This window comes from Elgaria multicarinata, chromosome 7 (genome assembly GCF_023053635.1).
Source record: "Elgaria multicarinata webbii isolate HBS135686 ecotype San Diego chromosome 7, rElgMul1.1.pri, whole genome shotgun sequence".
Taxonomy (NCBI): Eukaryota; Metazoa; Chordata; class Lepidosauria; order Squamata; family Anguidae; genus Elgaria; species Elgaria multicarinata.
The window spans coordinates 5,809,137-5,834,131 of NC_086177.1; the positions used below are offsets into that span (position 1 = coordinate 5,809,137).

General features: G+C 40.3%; 1 protein-coding gene across 1 annotated transcript; it reads left to right on the forward strand.

The window, feature by feature from the left end:
* Positions 1–392: 392 nt before the first annotated feature.
* SEC23B (SEC23 homolog B, COPII coat complex component) lies at positions 393–24,144 on the forward strand. The gene is made up of 20 exons (XM_063130171.1): positions 393–474; positions 3,773–4,008; positions 6,684–6,741; positions 7,555–7,641; positions 7,807–8,043; positions 8,169–8,254; positions 8,925–9,069; positions 9,623–9,781; positions 11,076–11,191; positions 11,830–11,953; positions 12,379–12,459; positions 13,210–13,299; positions 13,850–13,956; positions 14,127–14,280; positions 16,837–16,914; positions 17,131–17,292; positions 17,947–18,033; positions 19,023–19,178; positions 22,480–22,545; positions 23,723–24,144. Exons 2-20 carry the CDS (start codon positions 3,788–3,790, stop codon positions 23,810–23,812), a joined length of 2,304 nt encoding a protein of 767 aa, XP_062986241.1. The 5' UTR covers positions 393–474; positions 3,773–3,787; the 3' UTR covers positions 23,813–24,144.
* The last annotated feature ends 851 nt before the right edge of the window (positions 24,145–24,995 follow it).

Genomic DNA, 24,995 nt, shown 5'->3' on the forward strand with positions numbered 1-24,995 from the left:
CCCCTTCCAACTCTGCTATTCTATGATTCCAGCGACAACTGCAACTGTGAATGACCACCGGTAATAATGTTATGTTTAGTATAAAAGCTGCAACTCCAGATAACACGCTGTGCATTTGATGAGGTGGACTACAGTCCACGAAAGCTTATGTCAGAATAAATGTGTTTGTCTTTAAGGTGCCACAAGACACCTTAAGGTGGCGGGGACACAAGGTGTTGTGTCCCCACCACCCACCACCCCACCCCACTTTCGTGTCCAGAGAAGCGGACACGAAGAGACCAAAGGCAGCATTCAAAATCAACCCGGATTTTCAGCAGCATGCACGAGTCTACCATTTACAAGTCTATGCTTGAGGAGGTGCCGCTGCCGCCATTTTAACTAAGGGTGAGCCGCTGCCGCTGAGCTGTCCTTACCGGCGCGGGCGTGGTTTGGCGTTGGAAAGCGATCGAAGCCTGCGAAGAGGAATCCTCTGAGGTAAAAAATTACCGTGTGTCGGAGTGGGTGAAGCTGAAATATTGCTTCCCAGTTAAATGTTGATATTCCCCCCTCAGGAAGTGTGTTTGTAGGAGAGGGGGAAAGGCCACATAGTACGGACACCTGGTTGGTTCTGCTCGGGGAGAGCGGGATAAGAGGCATCGGCATTTAGTCCTAGTTCTCACCGATGTGGTCAACCGGTGTCTGGGCTTTATTATCCCTTCTGACGGCCCGTGAGGCCTCAGGTGCTGCGCTCCCAAACCCCTCTCCCTGCTTATAGAAAATTAGCATGGCAGGGAGAGGAGTGCTAGCCTAGCCCATTCATTCATTAATATGCTCCGAAGCCACCCTCCTTCCCTCCATATACCAGGGCGATGCACAAAAAGCATGAGCTATAGGAAATAAAAACAATAGGCCTCCCTGCCGTGCTAGTTTTCTATGGGCAGGGAACTCTTCCGTGTGGAGTCTTTTGAGTCCCGTCCCCCCTCCCCTGCCCTTGTAGTCTGAAGTGAACTAGATCACAAGAAATGCCCAGGCTTATGGCAGCATATCTTAATCACCCACATGTTTAGTTTTTTTTAAACGGTTTTTAATGCATTATTCTTATTGTTGTTATTATTATTATTATTTATTGCATTTTTATACCGCCCAATAGCCGAAGCTCCCTGTGTATGTGTGTATGTTCTGTTTTAAAATTTAAAATTTTGTATACTTGGTTTTTTAATCTCAATTTTAGAATTTCTGTAAACCGCCCAGAGAGCTCTGGCTATGGGGGCGGTATATAAGTGTAAATAAATAAATAAATAAGAAAGGCAGAGGGAAACTTCCTCCGCTTCCTCTCTCATAAATACTAGAGTTCAGGGCCTCGCAATAAAATGGATATGTGGCACTTTCCAGATGGACAAGAGGAAGCACTTCTTCATCACACAATGTGTAACTAACTTGTGGAATTCATTGCCATAAAATGTGGTTATTGGTCACTAGCCTAAATCTTAGCTTCTAAAAAAAGGATTTGGCAAATAAATAGTAGAAAGGTGTTTTGATGGCTCCTGGGCAGGGTAGCTAAAGGGGCTGTCCTTATTTAGAAGCAAAGTACCTGAAATACTGTGGACAGATCAGGGAAGGCGGTTCACCTTCATTCTCTGCTAATAAACTTTCTCAGAGGAGAAGCCTGGTTGACACTGTTTAGGAACAGAATGCTGAACAAGGAACTTGAGTCCAGTATATTTAGCAAAGATACATTCGATGAGTATTCAAGACAAGTTGGCTGATGCATTTTTGCAGCCCAGTCCTAACCATGTTTATTCAGTAATTAAATCTCAGATTTCAGCGAGACTTTGAGGCATTACATACAAAATCCCAAGAGAGATACAACATTGAAGTGTAGAATATCTTTTCTGTGCACACCTTTTGAAATCCATCATCTTTTTTTTTTTGCAAACGATACTGTGGGCAAACCTTGATCAAAATTTTGTAGGGCTGCAAGGGATCAGATTAAATTGTTTTGTGGGCTGCCCAATGGCTGTCTGCAATTTTAGGTGAATAGATAACGTTCCTACTGGTTTATAAACTTCTGTTATACAACATTTCAGTCAAGGCCAGGAAGTGGAATTATGCAAATAGTGGAATTATGCAAATAGAGTAGCTACTTACGATTTGAGATTCTGCCTTCTTGCTTGATGCCCTACGTTACAAAGGGAAGTCTGATGAAAAGGGTATGAACTCAGTGTGCCTTTCTCCCAGTGGTGCAGCTAGGTGATTTTAGATCCTGGCCTTAAGTGTCTTTTGGAAGGCCTTTTTAGATGGGTTTGTGGATTGCTTTAGTTGTGAAACACAACTAACATTTCTCCCCCCCCCTACAGCCGAGGGGTTTACAATTGCATCTACATTCCTTATATGTTCAGATGTTTGTCAACCCTAAAAAAAACACCCCATTTCTGAGCATCTGTTCTTTTGCATTTCAAGCTCACTTAAGCCATAGCACCATCATGGCTACAGGAATGAAATGGAGTTGTCTTGGCTACCCTGATACCCTCATTGCCTGCTGCATTCTGGGTGGTCATGAGGTGGGAGGGTTGGGTTACAGGGTCCTAGACATTGACTCCAAGGTCCAGCCCTAACTGCACCTGTGGCATTTCCTCCTTTTCCCTCTGGCATCCTGAAAATGGGGGCCTATGATGGAGTAGTTGTCTCTGATTTTTTATATATATATATATATATATATATTTAAGAAACTAAAAGAACTGCATGCAAGTTGGTACCTGATTGAAAAATTTATTTTAGCGGAATGGAAACACTAACTAGTGAACATGTTATGAGTAGCAACCATCTTCAAGGGTAATGAAATCTAATATCAAGTTCTAATGAAGATAATTCATTTGGATGCCTTACTTTGAAAGGATGTGTCTCTGTTTTTGCGGGAGATCTTTTCACAGTAAGATGCCCAAAGGAATTAACATTATAAGAAATTCTAAGATTCCATGGTTTTGAAGATCATTTCTCATTAAAGTACATGGGACATTCAGTAGGTTTTTTAAATTATTATTCTACCAGACTACTTTTGCAGCTTGAGGTTGCCTTTCCATTTCTTCTGCTGTTTCCTATGGCTGCCCAGCCTCCTCCTCTCTCCCTCTGAAGTGCTGGTGCTAGTCCAGCAAAATCGCCCATCTAGCAGAAACACAGGGTGTTTGGAGAGGGGAGGTGAAGATCGCCTTTGTGCGCCAGCCACTCTGCACTGAATACTCCGGAATCTCCAAGTTCAGAGGCTGCAGATTATCTTCATAGGATTGCGGCCTTAAACAGAGAAAAAGTCATACAAGTCCCAGCATTCCCAGCCAGCCATGTTGGGTATAACAATATAAAAACAAGATTTTTTTTTTTAAAAAAAACCTTACAATATGATAACAGTAAAACAAGGTAGTAGCAGAGTTCCTCAGAGGTCAGGGAAAACCTGTGTGAACCAGTGTGTTTTCAAGAGGCATTTAAAAATTGCCACCATTTATGCTTCTTGAACCGCACATTGGAGAGTGTTCCAAAGGTGGGTGCCACCACTGAGAAGGCCCCTCATGTATTGCTACCTGGCAACAAGTTATGCCAGACCCAGTGAATATTAGCTGTAGTTCAGCATCATGTGCCTTACAGATACACTGTCTTGAGCCACCTCATGTCAGAGTCTCTGAATACCTTTAAATGCATGTTATGCATTAACTAGCTGCCTCTGCAATCGATGGAAAGAAATCTTTGACTGCTACTGTGGATATGTGGTTCCAAATATTCATGAACAAACTTGTCTTTGCAGAAACATTACGATTCTATGGCGACTTATCTGGAATTTATCCAACAAAATGAAGAGCGTGATGGAGTGCGTTTTAGCTGGAACGTATGGCCCTCCAGTAGACTGGAGGCCACGAGAATGGTTGTCCCATTGGCCTGCCTACTCACTCCATTGAAAGAACGATTAGACCTGCCTCCTGTCCAGTATGAGCCAGTACTATGTAGTAGACCGACTTGCAAAACTGTACTCAACCCACTTTGGTATGATTTTTTTAATGTATTTTGTTTCACAGAGAATAATTAACTGTAGTTTTCACTTGGTTTTTGGATAAGTGAGTGGCTGTATATTCTGTTAGTGAACTAGTCTTGAGCGCTACAGAATTTTACACACAGTGTAAAATAAGTAATACTCTAGTTAGTTAGAAATGAACATGGTATAGTGGTCAAATTTGTACCATTGTTTAGGAAATATAGGAAGACGTATCAATGGAAAATCTCATTTAAACCAATGATTTAAATTGTTCTTTTTCTTGTTAATTTAAATCATTGATTGCCTTGATTTAAATCAGTCCACCCTGCCTAACAGGCACACTTTTGGGACATGTGAATATAGCCTTATGGACCATCCATGTTGAAATTTACTTTACTCATAAACTGTGGGGACCAAAGTGCATTATGCCAGAGGGAAAGAAATGTGTTTTGGTATTCAGACACAAATGGCTCAAGCAAATAAGCCATGCTGTATGTGACATAAGTGTCAAAACCTCAAGAATAGATGATCTATCCTAAGAGAAATAGTTGCATCACCTAGATATTTGGACCACTGTGTTGTAGTTGAAGCTCCATGAAACTGCATAATTGGACTAGTGAAATTTGCTAGTTTTTTGCAAGGTGGTTGTGAGAGTAAATTATGTTGACTATAAAACAAGTTATATGCTCAAAAGTGCTACAGGACATATAGTGTTATAGGAATTGGATTAGGTGTGTGGCAATGTTACATTATGGGTTGCGGGGCAGGCTTTTGTCAGAATCCTGAGAGTATCAGCTTTAATTGGGGTTGTGGTGGAAGACATTTCTAGTGAAAACTGTAAAAACATTATGTCATGGCTCCAGAACAAGAAGGTAAGTGGGGGAAAACACGAATTTGCTGTCTTGATGTGTTCATGGTTTTCAAATTTGCAGTGGCTGACTTGGATGTCTTGCTTTGTACTAAAAACATTCTAAATGAGCTCTTGCAGTACTGACACCAAGTATTACAGCTTCGGAAATGTTGGAAACAGTTCTTTTATTGTCTGAGGACCCCAAGGGAAACAGTGGTGAAGATTGCTGGGTTGGTGCTATTAAGTTGGGAGAAAGCTATGATTGCAAAGGGCCAGAAGTCTTTAAGGTGGGAAGGAGATAGCTCTGCTCAGCCTGGCATGCTGTTAGGTAAGAGCTAGCACCTCTTAACTAACAGCCTATGGATGTTTAGACGGAAAAGAGCTCTACAACTCCCAGCATTTCCCAGCCAGCCATGCATACAATTGCTTCTAAAAGCGATTAGCCTCCTAGCATCATTTTCTTTTTGGCCATTGTATTATTCATCTTTTTTCAATTTAGTTGATAACTGCATTACTTTGTAATTGTATCAAATGCTTTGCCAATATACAAATTTATTTATTTATTTATTTAAAACATTTATATCCCGCCCTATATCAATAAGATTTCAGGGAGGAATATAGATAAAAGCATACAGTATAAAAACAGTAAATATACACAGTTAAAAACAAATTAAACCATAAACCAAGTTAAAATGATACATAAATTAAAAGCAGTAGAACTATTAAAACAGTTAAAACAATGTGCCATCTTAGTGAATTCAACTATTAAAAGCTTTGTTAAAAAGCCATGTTTTCACTTGGCGCCGGAATAAAATCAGCGTTGGCGCCAGTCGGGCCTCCAAGGGGAGGGCATTCCACAGTCGGGATGCCACAACAGAGAAAGCCCTCTCCCTTGTCCCAACATAGCGAATGTGTTGTGCTGGTGGGATGCGGAGAAGGGCTAGGTCAGGTGCTCAAATTTTATAAACCTCGCCAACCTAATACAGATATACAATTGATTGGGATTTAGACATCTGGCTACAAGATTGAGTGTGTTCCCACCTCTTCCTTTCCTTTTGTTTGTGTATTTTTCCTCTTCTCCAAAATCTGGGTTTTCCATTATGTGTGAAGTGAACCCAGGTGTCTCTTTAAACTCATTTTGAGAACCCAGGACACAACATGGCTAGATGGGATTGAGAAGGAATTTTCACATGTGGGAAGGGAGGAGGAAGCACAGTCCTGTCACCCACTGCCCGAACCCTGATTCATTGTCTGCATCTAGTCCTTCAGCCACAAAAATATTGTTTGTCTCCTAAGACAAATCAAATGTAAGGAAACCCACCTGGCTGAACATACTGTTACCTATGATCCAGTAGATAAATGAAAAGGCAATGAGCAAGCCTGAAAGGCATATGTGATCTGATGGCTGTAAAGAGACCATAAAGTAGAAGTTTGTTTGTTTGTTTATTTATTTATTTATTACATTTTTATACCACCCAATAGCCGAAGCTCTCTGGGTGGTTCACAGTACTTGCCAGAACCCAATCAAAAATAGGCCTCTTTGATGAAGAAATGTACTGTTGCCTAATCAGGCATAGTTGGGCTTAGTACAATTTGTGACATTAAGTAGGGAAATTGAAGTTGGCTTTTACGAGGTAATGCTACTAGAAGTAATTTTCTCTTAATATTGTAAGAGTTCTGTTCATGTCATACATTTAACTTGAGGATATCTATCAAATCCCTAATGCCAATTCTTTGAGAGAGAAATGTAGCACAGTGATTTCTATTTTCTTAAAATGTAGGCTTTTATGTTTCAAAATTTGATTTTGAAAGCTTTTATATATTACTTTCTTACAGTCAAGTTGATTACCGAGCCAAGCTTTGGGCCTGTAACTTCTGCTTTCAGCGAAACCAGGTAAGTGTGAAAAATTCTAGGTGGGCAACTTGCGCCCCTCTCCCAGGTGTCTTGGCCTACAACTTCCATCAGTATCTTCAGAAACGTTTTTAAAAATCCTTTTGGTATTGAAGTGATTCCAGTGGCTCTCTCCCATTTGCTTTGATCAGTAGTACAACTTGTTAATGTATGGTGTGAAAATGCTGACATGCTACTGTTGTCTCCTATTTTTGGTTATGTTTGTCCAATGATACTGCCAGGTTAGAAGCTAAAGATTGCTGGTGCAACGGGTTTTGCATTGCCATCTGTATTAGCCATGGTTCAGGTTGTGATGTGCTTATTAGTCAGACAAGAATGGCTTAATTCAAACATCATGCCAGACTATGGTTTGTGATAATCATAGTTTAGAACCGTAACTGTAGCTTGAGTTTTCAAGCATATTACAGGCAAACTGATTTAGAGCTGTTTGTCTGCTTTCATTTTATGTCTGTTCAGCACTCCAGTCTCAAGATGCATGGAGGAAGAGCAGCAGCCATCAATATGAGTTATCAGTTTACACATCCTTCAAACCATGGTTGCTGGTTCTGCTTTGTTGACCACTTACAATTGACTCTCTATGTGACATTGACATAATACTTGCACTGGTTTGCAGATCCTGTTTGACTTCTAGTTCATTCATAAATCATATCCTAAAAATGTCCAGGTACCATTTTTTGAGGAAAATGAAACTAAATTGCCTTTGTTTTATTGAAGTAAAAATGCTTGTTTATATTCCCTTATAAAGGAACTTTGTCATCTCTCTATGTATGTCCTAATTTTGGTGTGTTTCTCCAGTTTCCTCCTGCGTACACAGGCATATCTGAAGTGAATCAACCAGCAGAACTTATGCCACAGTTTTCCACAATTGAATATATAGTCCAGGTAATCTTTTGTATATCATGTTTTAAACTCCACCATACTCTATTCATTACCTCTGTGGCAGTATTCTTAAAGTGTTCTAACCATGGTTTTCTAAAAGGGGAAATGAGGGTCTTCTGTTGTACATAATTTTATGTGGTAAATTTATGTATTTTTCTCCCATATAAGCGTGGTTCTCAGACACCTCTGATCTTTCTTTATGTGGTGGACACATGCTTGGAAGAAGAGGACTTACAGGCTTTGAAGGAGTCTTTGCAGATGTCTCTGAGTTTGTTGCCTCCCAATGCTCTTGTGGGGTTAATTACCTTTGGCAGAATGGTCCAGGTTCATGAACTGAGTTGTGAAGGAATATCCAAAAGTTATGTTTTCAGAGGCACTAAGGATCTAACAGCAAAACAAATTCAGGTATGTTTTGCGTTGCCTTTTATGAAAAGCTCACTTTGCCTTCTGCTTGCCTGTCTTTTCTTCTCAAAATTATTTAAAAGTGTGTTCTGGCCTTTTCCAATTCTGATATATGTTTTGATTGTCAGGATATGTTAGGTCTTACAAGGCCTGCTGCACCTGTTCAGCAAGGAAGACCTCATCAGCCTCAGGAACATCCTGTCATTTCAAGCAGGTATATAGCAAAGCAAATTGGATTTCAGTTCATGTAGTTGACTGGCTTGCATAGAGCTTCTAGAAATCCAACATTTCATATATATTTGCCAAAGAATTGAACAAGTCTATTTTTGGCTGTTTGAAGTAGTTGCTTTTTCATATATGTATTAGGGGTTGAGTGGCATTTATAATCAAAGTAGTCACTCTTATAAATAATATCTATTGTACATCTACAATTTCAAAAGATGTAAGATTAGCATTTGAAATTCTATCTTTAATGTGGAATAAATAGTCAAATAGAGAACATGTGAATTCATTGGAAATTATGATATGTGAATTCTAGTACTGTTCAGTGCATCTCTTCTCCCCTCATGTGGATTTTTAGTTTGTTATGTTCTCATAGTACATACTTAGGCAGCAGATCCCCTGGAATATTTCTGTAACAAATTTATTGTATTATGAGTGTTCATTGGACAGAGCAAATGTGAAAGTATTCTTGTAAGTTCTTTCCGTATTTGGGTATATGCAGTTCATACTTTGCAGTGCTCAACTTGCTTTGCGCTGATCTTGATTGTATTTATTGATCTGTGAGTAAAAAGTTAGACATGCAATCAACTTGAGAGTTTTACAAATCAAGTTGGTTCTGTAAAGCATAAAGTACTAAATACTCTTCTTCTGAATTCCTGTAGATTTCTGCAACCTATTCACAAAATTGACATGAACCTGACAGATCTCTTAGGAGAACTGCAAAGGGACCCATGGCCAGTCACTCAAGGAAAGAGACCCCTGCGATCCACTGGAGTAGCTTTGTCGATTGCTGTTGGGTTACTGGAGGTATCTTTGCTTTCACTAACAATTTTAAATGGTGGTAGAAATAAACCAAAATGATCTCGTGCACTCAATATCTAAAAAGCATAAGTTTTGATCACTCTTGTATCCTATGAGATTGATGAGTGTCATTTTTTAAAAAATGACATTCAGTATCCCCTAAATACTGTTTTGGAAATGAAATGCTTTAGTATTACTATAGTGCTGTATGAGAAACAATAATGTTAACTGCAATCTGAAAATGACATTTTGAAAGTGCTTTCTTTCTGTTTGCCTTACTTCTCCACTGTTAATATATATATATATATATCATCACCACTTGGTTGGACCAAGTGGTGATGTTATAGAATGAGCAGTTCTTACTTTCCTAATGTTAAAGACTGTATAGAACTGAAATAAGCTATGATGAACCCTCCCCTTTTTTCTTAATGAAGTAATTAAAATTCCCAGTGGGATAGATGTTGTCCACAAAGTTGATAAGCACTTGCCCACTAACACTTGTCAGAAATTGATTTGATTGTTAGTGTATGTGTTTTTTTCTTTCTTTCTCGCTGTCAAGGGGACATTTCCAAACACTGGGGCCAGAATAATGTTGTTTACAGGCGGTCCACCAACTCAAGGGCCAGGCATGGTGGTAGGAGATGAGCTGAAAACCCCCATCCGTTCCTGGAATGATATAGAGAAAGATAATGCTCGGTTCATGAAGAAGGCTATGAAGGTAGGGATTGGTATACTTTAAATTCTCTCTTTCTGTAAGGGTAAGAATAATTTTCCTCACAGGTTCTCTTGAAGATTGGTTTTCCTGTAAAATAATATAGTTTGAGAAGCTCTTCTGAAGTTGATACAGGATGGGAAATTTTGCCTTGGATTTAAACAGGTCAAATACATGCTTCTCCCTGAATAATATTTTTGTAAATGTTTTTATGCAAGATGAAGCAGCTAAACTCATCTAGTGAACAGACTGGCTGAAAACATTTGATATGTCTGTTTTCCCAGCTGCTTACTTGAGGATCATAACTTCCAGTACTCTTTCTCCTTCTCCTACTTCTTTTTGCTTAAACTTGTGTAGTTTTCACTTCTGCCTCAAAGGCTGTTTCATAAAACCTAATGCTCTGGGGTCTAAGCAACTGCTTTATTACAGAGATAATATTGGTATAACCTACTGCCAAGCTCACATCCTATGCTCTCAAACCTTTTGTGGGTTAGCTAACACCAGCATGGTATTTTCTACCTGTTTAATCACATAGAACTTTATGCTCCTGATACTAGCTGGTGCCAGGGGCTGCATGGCATTAGCACTCATAATTCCATTAGTTTGTCCTAAAATTATGTATTTCTATGGTATTTAAAACAAAAGAACTGCAGTGAAACATTTGGCTGTTTACTTCAAATCAATACCTGAAATTCTTCACTTTGCTTTATCAACTGCAAGCCTACCTTGGCCTCTCAGGGCAGGATTTTATTTATTTATTATTGCATTTATATTCTGCCTTTTTTCCTCCAAGGAACCCAAGGCGGTGTACATAATCATCTTCCTCCTCTCAATTTTATCCTCACAACAACAACCCTGTGAGGCGGGTTGGGCTGAGAGTGTGTGACTAGCCCAGAGTCACCCAGTGGGTTTCATGGCTGAGTGGGGACTAGAACCCAGATCTCCTGACTCCCAGTCAACACTTTAGCTACTAAACCACACTGGCTCTAGGAAAGCCTCAAACTTGTCAGTTCTGTTGCTGATACACTGCCTCTGTGAAGCTGAAAGATTCATGGATATTCTAGATCAGCACGGGAGCTTTGCTAAGGCTCTTGGGTTGCCATTTTGTCTGGCCTTTATGTTTATTAATTATATTGCATGTATAGCCTGCTTTCCCTCCAAGAAGCTCAAGGCATCATGCATCATGTCAAGGCACTAACCAGACTTGGATCTCCTTAGCTTTCATGTTTTAGGATTATGATAATATTTTATAGTAATGATGATAAAATATGTCTTCAAATTGTTTGTTATTTTTCCACAGCATTATGAGACACTGGCTAATCGCACAGCTGCCAATGGACATTGCATTGATATTTATGCCTGTGCTCTTGATCAGACTGGTCTTCTGGAGATGAAATGCTGTGCAAATCTAACTGGGTATGTACTCAGCCCTCAACAGAAGAACTTCTCTGTTTTCATGAGGAAGAACAAATAGATAATTAGCGCAGAGCTCTTGTGTCTGCAACCTGCCAATTTCTTTCAGGGCAAGGAAGAGCAACTTTTCATTGGGAGTGTGGTTTTTTTGGAGGGGAGGGGAGAATTGAAATCGTTGCAATACTTTACTTAAGTCATAATACTGTGTTCCTTTTCTGTGCTTGATACTGGGTTGCCTGGCCTTGACTGAGAGGAACTCGAAGACTAGGGAGACACAGAGTGAAACATTACAGTATCCTGGGGGCCTGCAATATATGGGCCCTTTCTCTGCATGCTTTTTCTCTCCCACCCTACCCCCATCATGATGACAGGCATTTTACTAATCATTTATAGTTAACAGCATTGCGTTCCCGTCTTTGGTTTAAATGAGATTCAGTCTCTGCAGTTGGTAAATTAATTTCAAGTCATTTGGTGCGCCCCCTCCCCCTCTGATGGAGCTAGATTTCTGCTTTAGCTGCTGAACAGAAGCACTTTCAGATTAGATTCCCTTAGCATTTGGCATGAACGGGGAGTGAAAAAGATGGATTATGGATGTTACATCACTCTGTGTCAATATTTCACTGACACTTTTCTTTTCTTAGGGGTCACATGGTGATGGGGGACTCTTTCAATACTTCTCTCTTCAAGCAGACTTTCCAGAGAGTGTTTAGCAAAGATCTCAGTGGAGAATTTCGAATGGCTTTTGGGGCCACTTTAGAGGTCAAGGTGAGTGTGACAAACACTAGTTGTATCTTGGTTCAGGGGCAACTGGTCAAGTATTGCTATTATACTTTCCCAACCTGAAAGGAATTGGTAATGTATACCAATGATTGTAGCTGCCAACTTCAAAGAAAATTACCTGTTCCATCAAGTCGCCTTACTTACTCCCTCACAATGGGGTGGAGCATGTCATTTCCAACCAACAGCAGGTAGCAGCTCTTTCCCAACAGAAGACAGTTTTAAGGGGAAAGTGACAAGTTATCTCAACGTTCCAGTCTTTGCCTATTCTGTGGAGCTCACAATCCTAAAATGGGAAGTCTTGGGTGGGAGGATTTATCAGGTTGTCACCAGTGCTGCTGCGGAGGGGACATCAGGGGGTCCAGTAGGCAATGACTGTTGCTTTGGGTTTACTTTGAAATTCTTTTGACTAGACTTCTAGAGAGCTGAAGATTGCTGGAGCTATTGGACCATGTGTATCCCTAAATGCCAAAGGGCCATGTGTTTCTGAAAACGTAAGTCTTGTGTGTGTTGGGGTGGGCTGTCTTTCGTTGGAGGGGAAGTGCAGTAACTTGTAATGTGTGTATTATGTTATTTAGATGATATGAAAACATGAAATTGCTGCTTTGGGAAGGAGCGAGAGTGTGGCTGTTACCTTATTTGACTTTTCTCCTAGAATACTGTTTTGTTGGCTGTGTTCTTGCTCAGAAGGAAAGAGTACATTTATGTGATCTTGGTTGAGAGATTTTAGTCAGGTTTAGTCATGGGAAATGGGATGCATAGGTCTCCCCTTTCATTTCCCTTCCCCCGCCCCCCTTATAAGATTCCTTGATTTCCATTGGATTTCTGTGTGTAAATTCAGATCCATGAGTGGAAAAGCATCTTACCACCCAGAACTTGATCAGCATATTGATGTATCACAGAGACCTGACTGGAGGAAGGAGAGGGCCATTAACTGAGATTATGACTGCTTTGGTTATTTTGGCTGGAGCAGAGGAGAGAATGTCTTCATAGCAAATGATGCTGGTAGCAGATGAGTGAAGCCAGACTGTTTTTCCACTCCTTCCTAAAGCTGCTGGGCATCTGGCTGTTACAAGGTAGTTGGTGCTGATTTTAGGATTGCTATTATGTGTTAGTTCTTTAGCCAGCATATGAAACTGCAAATAAAAGATGTCCTATAAATCATGTCCAGTAGCCATAATGTAAATAGATTTAACTGGCTGAGGTTTCAGAATAAAATTGAATGCTTTTTGTTTCCCTTATAGGAACTTGGAATTGGTGGCACATGCCAGTGGAAAATTTGTAGCCTTGATCCCACCATGACACTTGCAATTTATTTTGAAGTAGTAAATCAGGTGAACCTGCCTTTTTAATTTCTTTGTCTGTAATGTCATCCACACATTTTAAGGTATTTAATAATAATAATAATTCTAGCTATGTATTACTTAAGCTGAGCAAATTTCCTATCCAGAAATTATAACTGTTTTTTTGTTGAGCAGTATTTCATGCTTAGAAAATATGGTTCTTTCGAGACTATCTTACTGGTCCTACCTGCATCCTTTTGTTCTTTTCCTTGTGTTTTACCTCACTAATCATAATGTTTCTCATAGTGTCAGGCCTTACTCAGGCTGCATTTCTAAGCACACTTACTAGGAGTAAGGATCAATGGGCTTTTCCTCTGGAAAACATGGTCACGATTTCACTTTTAGTCTAGTTCTAATTAGTTTTGGCACTGCAACATCAATGTTTCTGTTTTCTGTTAACTCCAAGATTCACATTTGTCAGCTGTTGACTGAGAATAATATGATGCTTTTTATTTTGTTTTTATTCCGGAACTCTGTATTTTCAACTTGCCTTTAAAGTATAAATTGTTCCTAAGGCAACTTCTGTCTGTCTGATTTTCAGCACAACGCACCAATACCTCAGGGTGGCAGAGGAGCTGTCCAGTTTGTTACACATTATCAGCATTCCAGTACACAAAGGCGCATTCGTGTAACTACTGTTGCTAGAAAGTGAGAACAACTTGTGATATTTAGGCTTGTTCTGTTAGCTTTATGCTTATGCTGTATAGACTGTTGTTTCTTAGAGTGAGCACAGTCTTCTGCAGGGAACTGGGATACAGTTCTGGGTGGCCTTAAATCTTTAAAACTGTAAGTATACTAATTCTTGTCGTTATTATTAGTTGGGCAGATGCACAGAGTCAACTGCAGCACATAGAAGCTGCATTTGACCAAGAAGCAGCTGCGGTCTTGATGGCCCGACTGGGTGTCTACAGAGCTGAATCAGAGGAGGGACCTGATGTCTTGCGATGGCTGGACAGGCAGCTAATCAGACTTGTGAGTTGATTAGTTGTAAGCCTTGACTTTTGAGAATATAAACTTTTATGTTTTCTGACCCTAGGTTATTTGAAATAACTTTTGAACAATCCATTTTGTAGCCATGAGCCAACTCTGAAACGTTCAGCTGGGTTGAACACAACTGTAAACTGTAATGTCAAGTTACAAGAACAAGCCTAAACAAACCTTGGACTTTTGTGTCCCCCTCTTCTAGTATGGGCACAAGGGGAAGATCAGAAGCTTTCACTTTTAAAATGGCCAGAGTTTCCTGTAATGTCCAAATCGGGAAACTTGGGTTAGTTTAGACTACAGTTAATAAATAGACCAGGATCTTAAAACATGGTTTGTTCCTGGCTTGCTTGAACTCAACATAATTTAAACTAACTAATTCTGAAGCAATGCGGAATTCTGTTTAATTTTGAAGTGGAAGCGAATACTTCTTATCTCCTTGTAGTGACACTCGGGGAGTGGGGGAGTCTGTAAACACAGAGCTTGTTCATGTAACACTACTGTAGTATTTTGCCCCCAAAAGCCAATCTAGGTAAGACAATTTAATACTTTGTCAAAGATCTTACTTTCATGATGTACTCATCCCAAGTTGGAATTTTCAAGTGCTTGTGGGAGATAAGCGCACCACACCAGGTTGTCATTACAAAAACTAGACATTTCAAATTTCAAAATGAGAAGTGTCTTGTAAAATATAATAACTAATACCAGAATGAGAGAAGCCACTATATTTATGTCCCTGCGTTTAGGATATTCTTTTAACTGTAAATGTTATTCTTTCTACAATTTACGTATCCTGTGTAATATAGCTCAATTCAGACATAGCACCAAACTTTGATGGTCAGGCTTACAGACTCACATTTTGGGCCTGTTCAGACAACAAGCTAAGCCATGGTTAGGCTGCTAAACCTTTTGCAGCAAATGGTTAGTGAGAGTGTTTAAACCATGGTTCTTAACCACCATCTGAACAGGGTCATTCACTCTTTCCCCTACCATTGCCCGTCTTCCTGGATTTTGCTAATCATAATTGGCTGTTGCTTATTTATTATATTATGTTTATATCCCACTTTCCCAAGAGAACATGCCCAAGATTGCTGACAGTAAAATTAATCCAGAATACACAATCAGTAAACTAATGAAACAGTAAAACAGTGACCAATTAAAACTAGCATGAAACGAGAGATACAGTACCAAATAAAATGAATCAATTGGATAGGACAAAGGCCTGTCAAAAGAAAAAGAAGTTTCACTTGTTAATGGAAGGTCATTAAATTGGTTAGCTCCTGGTCGCCAAATCATAATTTGAAGTCAGTTTGCAGTCCGTAGTTTTGAGGTTACTGCTGACCAGAACTTCCCAGTTCAGAAAATAACTGGGAAGGGGACCTCTTTGTGAAAGTGATTGCAAACCATGGTTTAATGTTTCAGACAATTCAATGGCTCACTTTGGATGATCATATCTAGGTTTATCAATCTGAAATATGAGCATGCATTTTGTCTGCACGTGCACATTTTTGGGTGGGTGGTGGGTGGGACATCTTTGACCATAGTTTCCTGTTGTTTCCAAATTAGAAAACTATGGTTTAATATCCTGGCTTGTTCCAAATCTGGTAATCATAGTTTCAGATAAAACAGGAAACTTTCCTGGCTTAATTGTGGATCATGTGAAGGGAGAAGCGAAGGTGCTGAATACATAGGCAAAATGCCTGTTTGTATTTTGGCTTGTTTTGTATTTTGGCCATTAACTTAAAGCTGTCAGATGTATACATTGAACCTATAACCCTGTTTGCATGACACATTGCAATTCCTGTATTGTTTAACCCAGGGGTTGCCAGGGGCAAGTGAAATGACAAGCACACTACCACCTATATGCTTGTCATTTTAGCTTTTAGTTAACCTGTACCTGGGTTGTTTTGTGATTTATGTACCCAGAAACTCTGGGTTGTTTATGGTTTAAACAACCCAGAATTAACTCAACATCATAACATGTGCAATTGTTGGGTTAATTCTGGATTCTATAACCCATAAACATCACAAAACAACCTAAGAACAGGGTGTTCCTGGGTTGCTAATTGAAAGCGGAAATGACAAATGCTTGGGAGGCGGTGCACTTGTCACTTTGCTCATTCCTAGCAGTTTCTGGGTTAAACAACCCAAAGGTTTGCAGCATGATGTGTGAACTGGATTTATGTGTTCAGTTGTCATAGAATGCCTGACAGTTTTGCAGCCTTGTACAAATAAACATGAGGCATAATGTAATGCAATTTATATGATAAACACTTGATCTTGGAAGTGATTTCCTCCATAGTAATTTTGAAACTAAACTTTTTTTTATTAAATGTGCACATTTATGTTTCATGTTTCTGGCGTGGGCTGGTCCATGAAGTCACGAAGAGTCAGAAGCGACTGAACAAATAAACAACAAACATGTTTCATATATATTTGATTTCCCCCCGTTCATCTATTTATCTTCATTCCTTGTTAAAAAGTATTATTTGTAATGTTATTTAAAGTATTTAAGGGATTATTGAGATTTATATATTACCCCAACAGTGCCAGAAGTTTGGACAATACAGCAAGGATGACCCAAATTCTTTTAGATTGTCAGATTCATTCTCTCTGTATCCCCAGGTAAGATTATTTTCTCAAAATTTTTAAAATGTAGAACAATTGATAGGAGATAATCAAAGAAGTGGAGCTGCATTGCTAACAGACAAACATGAAATTTTTGTTTCATGCCTATCAGTCTTTTGAATCAAATTAGTGAAATGCGACACAAGTGAAGAGAGAGGCAATGATTTTGATTGGAATTATAATGACCTTTCTGCTGTTTTGTGACCCATGTAGTTCATGTTCCATTTGCGACGATCTCCATTCCTTCAAGTGTTCAATAACAGTCCAGATGAATCTTCCTATTACCGCCATCACTTTGCCAGACAGGACCTGACCCAGTCCCTCATCATGATCCAGCCTATACTCTATTCGTATTCATTCTATGGTCCACCTGAGGTGATGCCCGTTCTTTCAGAGCTAAATCTTAGTAAATGTTTCAGTAGTTCATTCTGTAATCTTTTTGGTAAATTGGTAGGCTGGGGGTAAATACCCCAGAATTGGAATAACAGAAATCTTCTATTAGATCTTTACTGACTACCCCAGTTGCATTTAATGAGTCACCCCAAATTCTACATTTAAGTGAAATCTTCCCAAACAATACTTAGAAGAAAATCTCCCAGAGTCAGTTGGTGAAGGAGAAAACCCCTTGACAGGAAATTTCATAGAATATTTTGAAGGAGGAAAGAAAGTATATGGTGTGTGTGTGTGTGTGTGTGTCACTCCTCTCAAATTCTGAGGGTCACGATTTTTGCTATCTACTGTTAATAAATGTGCCAATTATATCTTTCTTGCTTAAGTGGAAGGCACCAACACATTATTAAGAAGCAGCTATTAATTCATGATAGCAGTAGAGATTGTATTTTTAAAAACACATCTTAGACCATGATTTCCCCTTATATAGAGCATTGCTTGGGAATGGAAAGTTTATTTTTCATATGCGTACCAGCCTTATATTTAGTTTTGTAGTTGTTTAAAAAAATGAGATTTGATGAAAGTTGCTGGGTAAGGCAAAACTCGTGATTAACTTTCCCCACTTTTTGCTTCTTCTAGCCTGTACTTTTGGATAGCAGCAGCATTCTTGCTGACAGGATACTGCTGATGGATACCTTTTTCCAGATTGTTATCTATCTTGGTGAGGTAATGTGCAAATAACCTTGTCTCCAGGCTGAGTTCTGCCTGAGTTGTATGAATGACCAGGAGTTCCTTGAGAAGTCTTATCTATTTCATGATTCTTTACTTAAGCCTTATTCTTACTTCCAGAACCTATGACCCGCTTCACATGTAATGGTGGCAAATCGTGGGTTAATTATTTAACCCATGATTTGCCAGATGGTGTGCTTGGCGTGTGCCATTGCCACTTTGCATAATCAACCGGATCAGAGTTTGTTTTGTGACGTGCAAACCTGGACACTGTGCATTATTCATGGCTTAAACAACTCAGTTAATCTATGATTATCCTCCTCTTCTCACAGAAGAGCTTCTGCCCATCCACTGCCGCCACCATAACAAACAAACATAAAGGTGTGACTGAGGGGAAATTCTCCCACCTCTGCAGCTCATTGGAGCAACCTGGTGAATGTGACAAAGCATGTCAAGTTTTACCATGTTTTTGAAGACTGTCTGCGAGGGGATCGAGGTGGTGGTGGAACGGACCGTTATCCAATAATGACAGTAGAGAGTTGGCAGGGACAGGGCTGGAAAGGGCTGGCTTCCCTTCCCAAAGGCCTTGCTTCCCCTTTGTGCTCAATCGCCTCTAAAGAATGCTTGATTTAAAATAAAAGCATCTGTTACTTAATAAAGAGGTAACATTTAAATGCTATTTAACATTTTGAAATTTGTGCTTTGAGACAAGTTTTTTTGTTTAATTTTAAAATAGTTAGATGGCATTACTCACTTGGCTCCATTGATTTTTCTCAGATTGTGGACTGAATCATTGATAAGGATTTTGCACTTCACTACAAATTAGAAAATAAATTAGGCAGTAAAAACAACACATTTGTCTGCCATTGCCTAATAATAAAAGTGGCCTAGTCTAGTAATAGAAGGAAGGTGAGAGTTATACAATGTGAAGTCCTAATGTGAACACCTTGATTATTTTTCCTCTTTCTCATTTCTTTTCCAAAAAGACCATTGCCCAGTGGCGTAAAGCTGGCTATCAAGATATGCCTGAATATGAAAACTTCAAGCATTTACTGCAGGCTCCCTTGGATGATGCTCAAGAAATCCTTCAGACAAGATTTCCAATGCCACGTTACATTAACACAGAGCATGGGAGCAGTCAGGTAAGGCACAGTTTTACAAAGGAAGGTGTGTGGTATAATAGAATCATAGAATCATAGAATCATAGAATAGCAGAGTTGGAAGGGGCCTACAAGGCCATCGAGTCCAACCCCCTGCTCAATGCAGGAATCCACCCTAAAGCATCCCTGACAGATGGTTGTCCAGCTGCCTCTTGAATGCCTCTAGTGTGGGAGAGCCCACAACCTCCCTAGGTAGCTGATTCCATTGTCGCACTGCTCTAACAGTCAGGAAGTTTTTCCTGATGTCCAGCCGGAATCTGGCTTCCTTTAACTTGAGCCCGTTATTCCGTGTCCTGCACTCTGGGAGGATCGAGAAGAGATCCTGGCCCTCCTCTGTGTGACAACCTTTTAAGTATTTGAAGAGGGCTATCATGTCTCCCCTCAATCTTCTCTTCTCCAGGCTAAACATGCCCAGTTCTTTCAGTCTCTCTTCATAGGGCTTTGTTTCTAGACCTCTGATCATCCTGGTTGCCCTCTTCTGAACACGCTCCAGCTTGTCTGCATCCTTCTTGAATTGTGGAGCCCAGAACTGGACACAATACTCTAGATGAGGCCTAACCAGGGCCGAATAGAGAGGAACCAGTACCTCACGTGATTTGGAAGCTATACTTCTATTAATGCAGCCCAAAAGAGCATTTGCCTTTCTTGCAGCCATATCGCACTGTTGGCTCATATTCAGCTTGTGATCTACAACAATTCCAAGATCTTTCTCATTTGTAGTATTGCTGAGCCAAGTGTCCCCCATCTTGTAACTGTGCAATTGGTTTCTATTCCCTAAATGTAGAACTTGGCATTTATCCCTATTAAATTTCATTCTGTTGTTTTCAGCCCAGCACTCCAGCCTATCAAGATCACTTTGAAGTTTGTTTCTGTCTTCCAGGGTATTAGCTATCCCACCCAATTTGGTGTCATCTGCAAATTTGATCAGCGTTCCCTGCACCTCCTCGTCCAAATCATTAATAAAAATGTTGAAGAGCACTGGTCCCAGGACTGAGCCCTGCGGCACCCCACTCGTTGCCTCTCCCCAGTTTGAGAAGGTTCCATTGATAAGTACTCTTTGAGTCCGATTCTGTAGCCAACTGTGGATCCACCTAATAGTTGTTCCATCTAGCCCACTTTTAGCTAGTTTGTTAATCAGAATGTCATGTGGTACTTTGTCAAAAGCTTTGCTGAAGTCAAGATATATGACGTCCACAGCATTCCCACAGTCCACAAGGGAGGTTATCCTATCAAAAAATGAGATCAAATTAGTCTGACAGGATTTGTTCCTGACAAATCCATGTTGGCTTCTAGTAATCACTGCATTGGTTTCAAGGTGTTTACAGATTGACTTCTTTATAATCTGCTCCAGAATTTTCCCAGGGATGGATGTCAGACTGACTGGTCTGTAGTTCCCAGGTTCCTCCTTTTTGCCCTTTTTGAAGATAGGGACAACGTTAGCCCTCCTGCAGTCATCCGGCACCTCACCCGTCTTCCATGATTTTGCAAAGATAATAGACAAAGGTTCTGAGAGTTCTTCCGCTAGCTCCTTCATTACTCTTGGATGCAGTTCATCAGGCCCTGGAGATTTGAACTCATTCAAGGAAATTAGGTGTATTGTGCATTTCTTACTTACATTGAAGAATATTCCACTGGCCATTGCTTAGAATGCCATCTCGATGCCATTCATATCTCATCATTCCTCCAGTGACTTTTCAACAGTGAATTTGCATAACTTTGTGAGTGAAGATCAATCTGAGAGGTGTAAACTTTGAGCTAACTGGGGAAGCCCAGGAGTGCATTCTACCAGCTAAGATCAGAAAGACAGGTCCTTCTCATTTGCCCACCTGTAAGAGCAATTAGGTGAGTGGTCACATGTGAGAGTGCCTTCTCTGCAGTGCCCCCACACCTTTGGAACAAGCTCCCATTGGAGGTCCGCCATGCTCCGTCATTGCAGGCTTTCAAGAAGGCCTTGAAAACATATTATTTTACTATGGCCTTTGCATGATATGTGTACTGTTATTGCTGCTATTGTCATTATTGCTGCTAGTTTTTATTGGTGGATTTTATTGTTTTTAATTGCTATTTCATTGTGTTTATATTTTTAATGCTTTTAATATTTCAATTGTTTTTAGGTATTTTATTGTAAGCCGTGTGAGGGCTTCTCCCCTGAAAAGCAGCCAAGAAATGTTTTAAATAAATAATAATTTAATACCAGACTTTTATAATTGAGGCTTACGGCAGGAATTCTCTTAGGTTGTTATTCTGTCAGCTTTTAAAAATTTCATTGAGATGTGTTTTGTTTTAAGATTTCAATCCTGCCAAACATGGCTCTACAGAGCCCTTTGGGTGGCAAACAATATAATATTAAAAATACAACCAGTGATATCAATATAAAATTTCATATGACAGCAACAGCCAATCAAATAACAAACCAACTGATCAGCAGAACAACATAAAAATTCTGTCTGGCTGATACAAAACTACAAGCCAACTCATCTATAAGATGTTACCTCCCCCTCTCAAGTCCTCTGGAAATAGTAATGTTGTCTAAAAATAAACAGGGGCTGGGGTGGTGTGCTGCTTTGGGAAGAGAGTTCTACAATAAAAGTGGGACCACGGAAATTGTCTTGTTCCTTGTCATCAGTCTAGCTTCAACAATGATGGGACTCTAATCAGAGCCCCCTCAGATGATCTTGATGTCTGAGGGGTCTCATACAGGACAGGAGGAAGTGTTCCCTAAGAAAAGGTGGACCGTGGTCATTTAGGGTTTAAAAAGCTAATACCAGTATTTTCAATTGTGCTTGGAAACAAATTTGGACCCAGTGCAGGTCTGTCAGGACAGGTGTTACATACTGCCATTTTCTTGCATCCTCAGTAATCGGACTGTTTTGAACTAATTGGAAATTCCTAAAGAAGTTGAGGGCCTTAGTCAAGCCTGGAGTTTACCAAGGCATGCGCTGCTTCAACTCTGATTTCACCAGTACGAGATGTCTCCCCCCCCCTTCTTCGATAGACATCTTCCCCGTGACTTAAGTGAAATATGCTAGTAACCATTTGAAATATTAAATGCTAAGTGTTGATTCTGGGAGAGACAGAGACCATCCTATTCTTTCAGAATGTATTTTCTTTCCAAGATGATTTCCCTTCTACTGCAAGTATTCCGTTAATTTGCCCTTAACGGTGTTTGGGGAGGTATACTGATCACTTGGCAGTTTCATGGTGGGTATTTAGGGTGTAGTAATAAGCTTGACATTTCCTTTTGTATTACATCTAAGCTGTGTTCTCATTTTGGCTTTTACAGGCACGGTTTCTCTTGTCTAAAGTGAATCCTTCTCAGACTCATAATAATCTGTATGCATGGGGACAAGTAAGTAATATAGTACATACCTCTGACGTTTGTGTTCCTTCCCTGTACATGCACTCATATCAAAGATTACATCAAACTGCTTAGGGACCAGGGATGTAAGTATGTCAATTGCTTTGGGGCACTCAGGAGTCTTGGGGCCTTCCTAGACGAGGGTTTAGCCCGGGCTCCCTGCTGTGCGTACAGATGACGCACAGGGGATCACAGGGTCAGGCCGGGCTAAAGCCTCCCTTGACCCGGGATAACCGGATCCGCTTGTGGCCCAGCTTTTCCGCAGCCCCAGGCTGATCCCGGTGCTGCGGAAGGTCTAGTTAGTTCCGTGGCTTTTCCCAGCTGCTCGCTTACTCGCGAGTAGCCAGGAGAAGCCACGCACTGGGCACAGCGCGGACGGGGGGGATCACGGGCTGAGGGGGCATCAGACATGGTGAGTGGGCGAGCAAGCCGGGGGGTGGACATGGTGAGCGGGGTGTGGTGGTCATGGCGAGCGGGGTGTGTGTGGACATGTGGCGAGCGGGGGGGGGGGTGGACATGGCGAGCGGGGGGGGTGGACATGGCGAGCAGGGGGTGGACAGGCGAGCGGGTGGACGGGCGGACAAGGGGGCTAGCGGGGGGCATCATACATTGTGTGGGGGGAAGTCGGGGGGAGCGGGGAACCCTTTTTTTTTTTAAAAAAAAAAAAAGACTGACCTTATCGTTGGTGCACTCCTGCGCACATGGCCCCTTTAATTTTTTTTAAAAAATGGAGGATGCGACGGGGCTTTCCCTTTCCCGTCGCCTCTTACGTGTAGAAAAGGGCGACGGCCTGCACTAGCTGCAGTGCGGCCTCGCTCCTTCTCCTCTCCGCATTAACTGGTAGGTCTAGCAAGGCTCTTGGTTTTCATCATCTGAGAAATTCCTCCAAGCTTCCAATGGCTGCAAGATAGCCAGTTTGTTGTAAGGAGTGTGAATCAAAACTGCACATCCTAGAACTAGGACATTCTGCAGGGTTGTAGAAAAAAATCTTAATTCAATTTGACATTTAAATTTGTTACAACATAAGGCCTGGAAATGGTTGGGTAAGAAATAAAAATTATAATGTAGGTCAAGAGCAGAATTAGTGTTGTTAGCTTCATCTGTCACATTTTCCTACCAGATATGTCAGCTCAGGTTATAGTGTTTAAACTGCAACTTCTTATTCCAGGAATCTGGTGCCCCAATCCTAACAGATGACGTTAGTCTGCAGGTATTCATGGACCATCTGAAGAAGTTGGCTGTGTCAAGTGCATCATAATTTTGTTCTTATAAGGAAGTCTAAAAAAAAATCAAAGAAATAACCAAATCATGCTGCTGATTAATCACAATTTGCCAAGAAACCAATAACATTCCTTCCCCTCTTTTAAATCAGATTTTTAATGATTCCATGTAACAAACATGTAAGGGGAGTTTTTTGTATTTTAGATTTAAGTTATTGATATTCATTTTGTCTACATTCTACCAGTTCTTTTTTCATTCATGTAACTATTCCAAGACAATGACTGATAACACCTATACTATTCTGTGTAATTCATTTTTCTGCACTTGTAATTAAAATAAAAACTGAGGGTGTTAATACTTAGTGCACTATCCAGTTTGCCTGTGTGTATGTAATAAAAAGAGTATGTGCAAGGGTGTGTGTGTGAGAGAGAGAAAGAATGAAATCTACATTGATGTTACCAAAATTAATTGTCTTGATTAGGTAGATGCAGTGAAACTATTAGCATGAGTATGTTAAAACATAACTGAATAGAAGATATAAATAGTTTTAGGGAAGAAATCCCACCTTCAGATAGTTAGACGTTCTGCTTTTATGAAGTGTTTAATGTAGTTGTAAACTTCAAATCTGTGTGCACAGAGTCTGGATACTTGAAAACATCAGGTGAAAACTCTGATTTCTTGCTTTTCCTTTGAAAATGTCTCTTGTCCGTAACACTAAATATAACAAGGTGCAAAGAATAGGAGGCTATAAGGGGAGAGGGGCTATCTGGATTCTAACTTCATTGATATAAATGAGCTGCTTTATATTGGGTAAGATCACAGTACTGTCTGACCAAAGCTCTCAAGGTTTCAGGCAGATGTCTGAAAAATGCTAGGTATTGAACATAGGATGCCTGCATGTGTGCTACCCATGAGCTATGTCCCCATTGCAAAGAGGGTTCTGTATATTTCTGGACAGTCTTTACCTTTTCTAGGTGGGCTATGTTGGCTACAGTGCTACAGAGCCCTGGTTGGTGAAGCTGATGGTGTGAATCTGTTCAGCTGTTGGCTGGCAAAACGGAAGAGAAGATGAGTTGTTTTGTTGTGAGTATCAATCTTCAACCTTCCTAAAATCGGATAGTTGTATTTGAAAGTAATAGTTTTTACTTAGACGTGCAGAGCATTTAGTTACAACATATCTCTGAAACAGCTATTCCTTATTATAGAGTTCTCCATGGGAA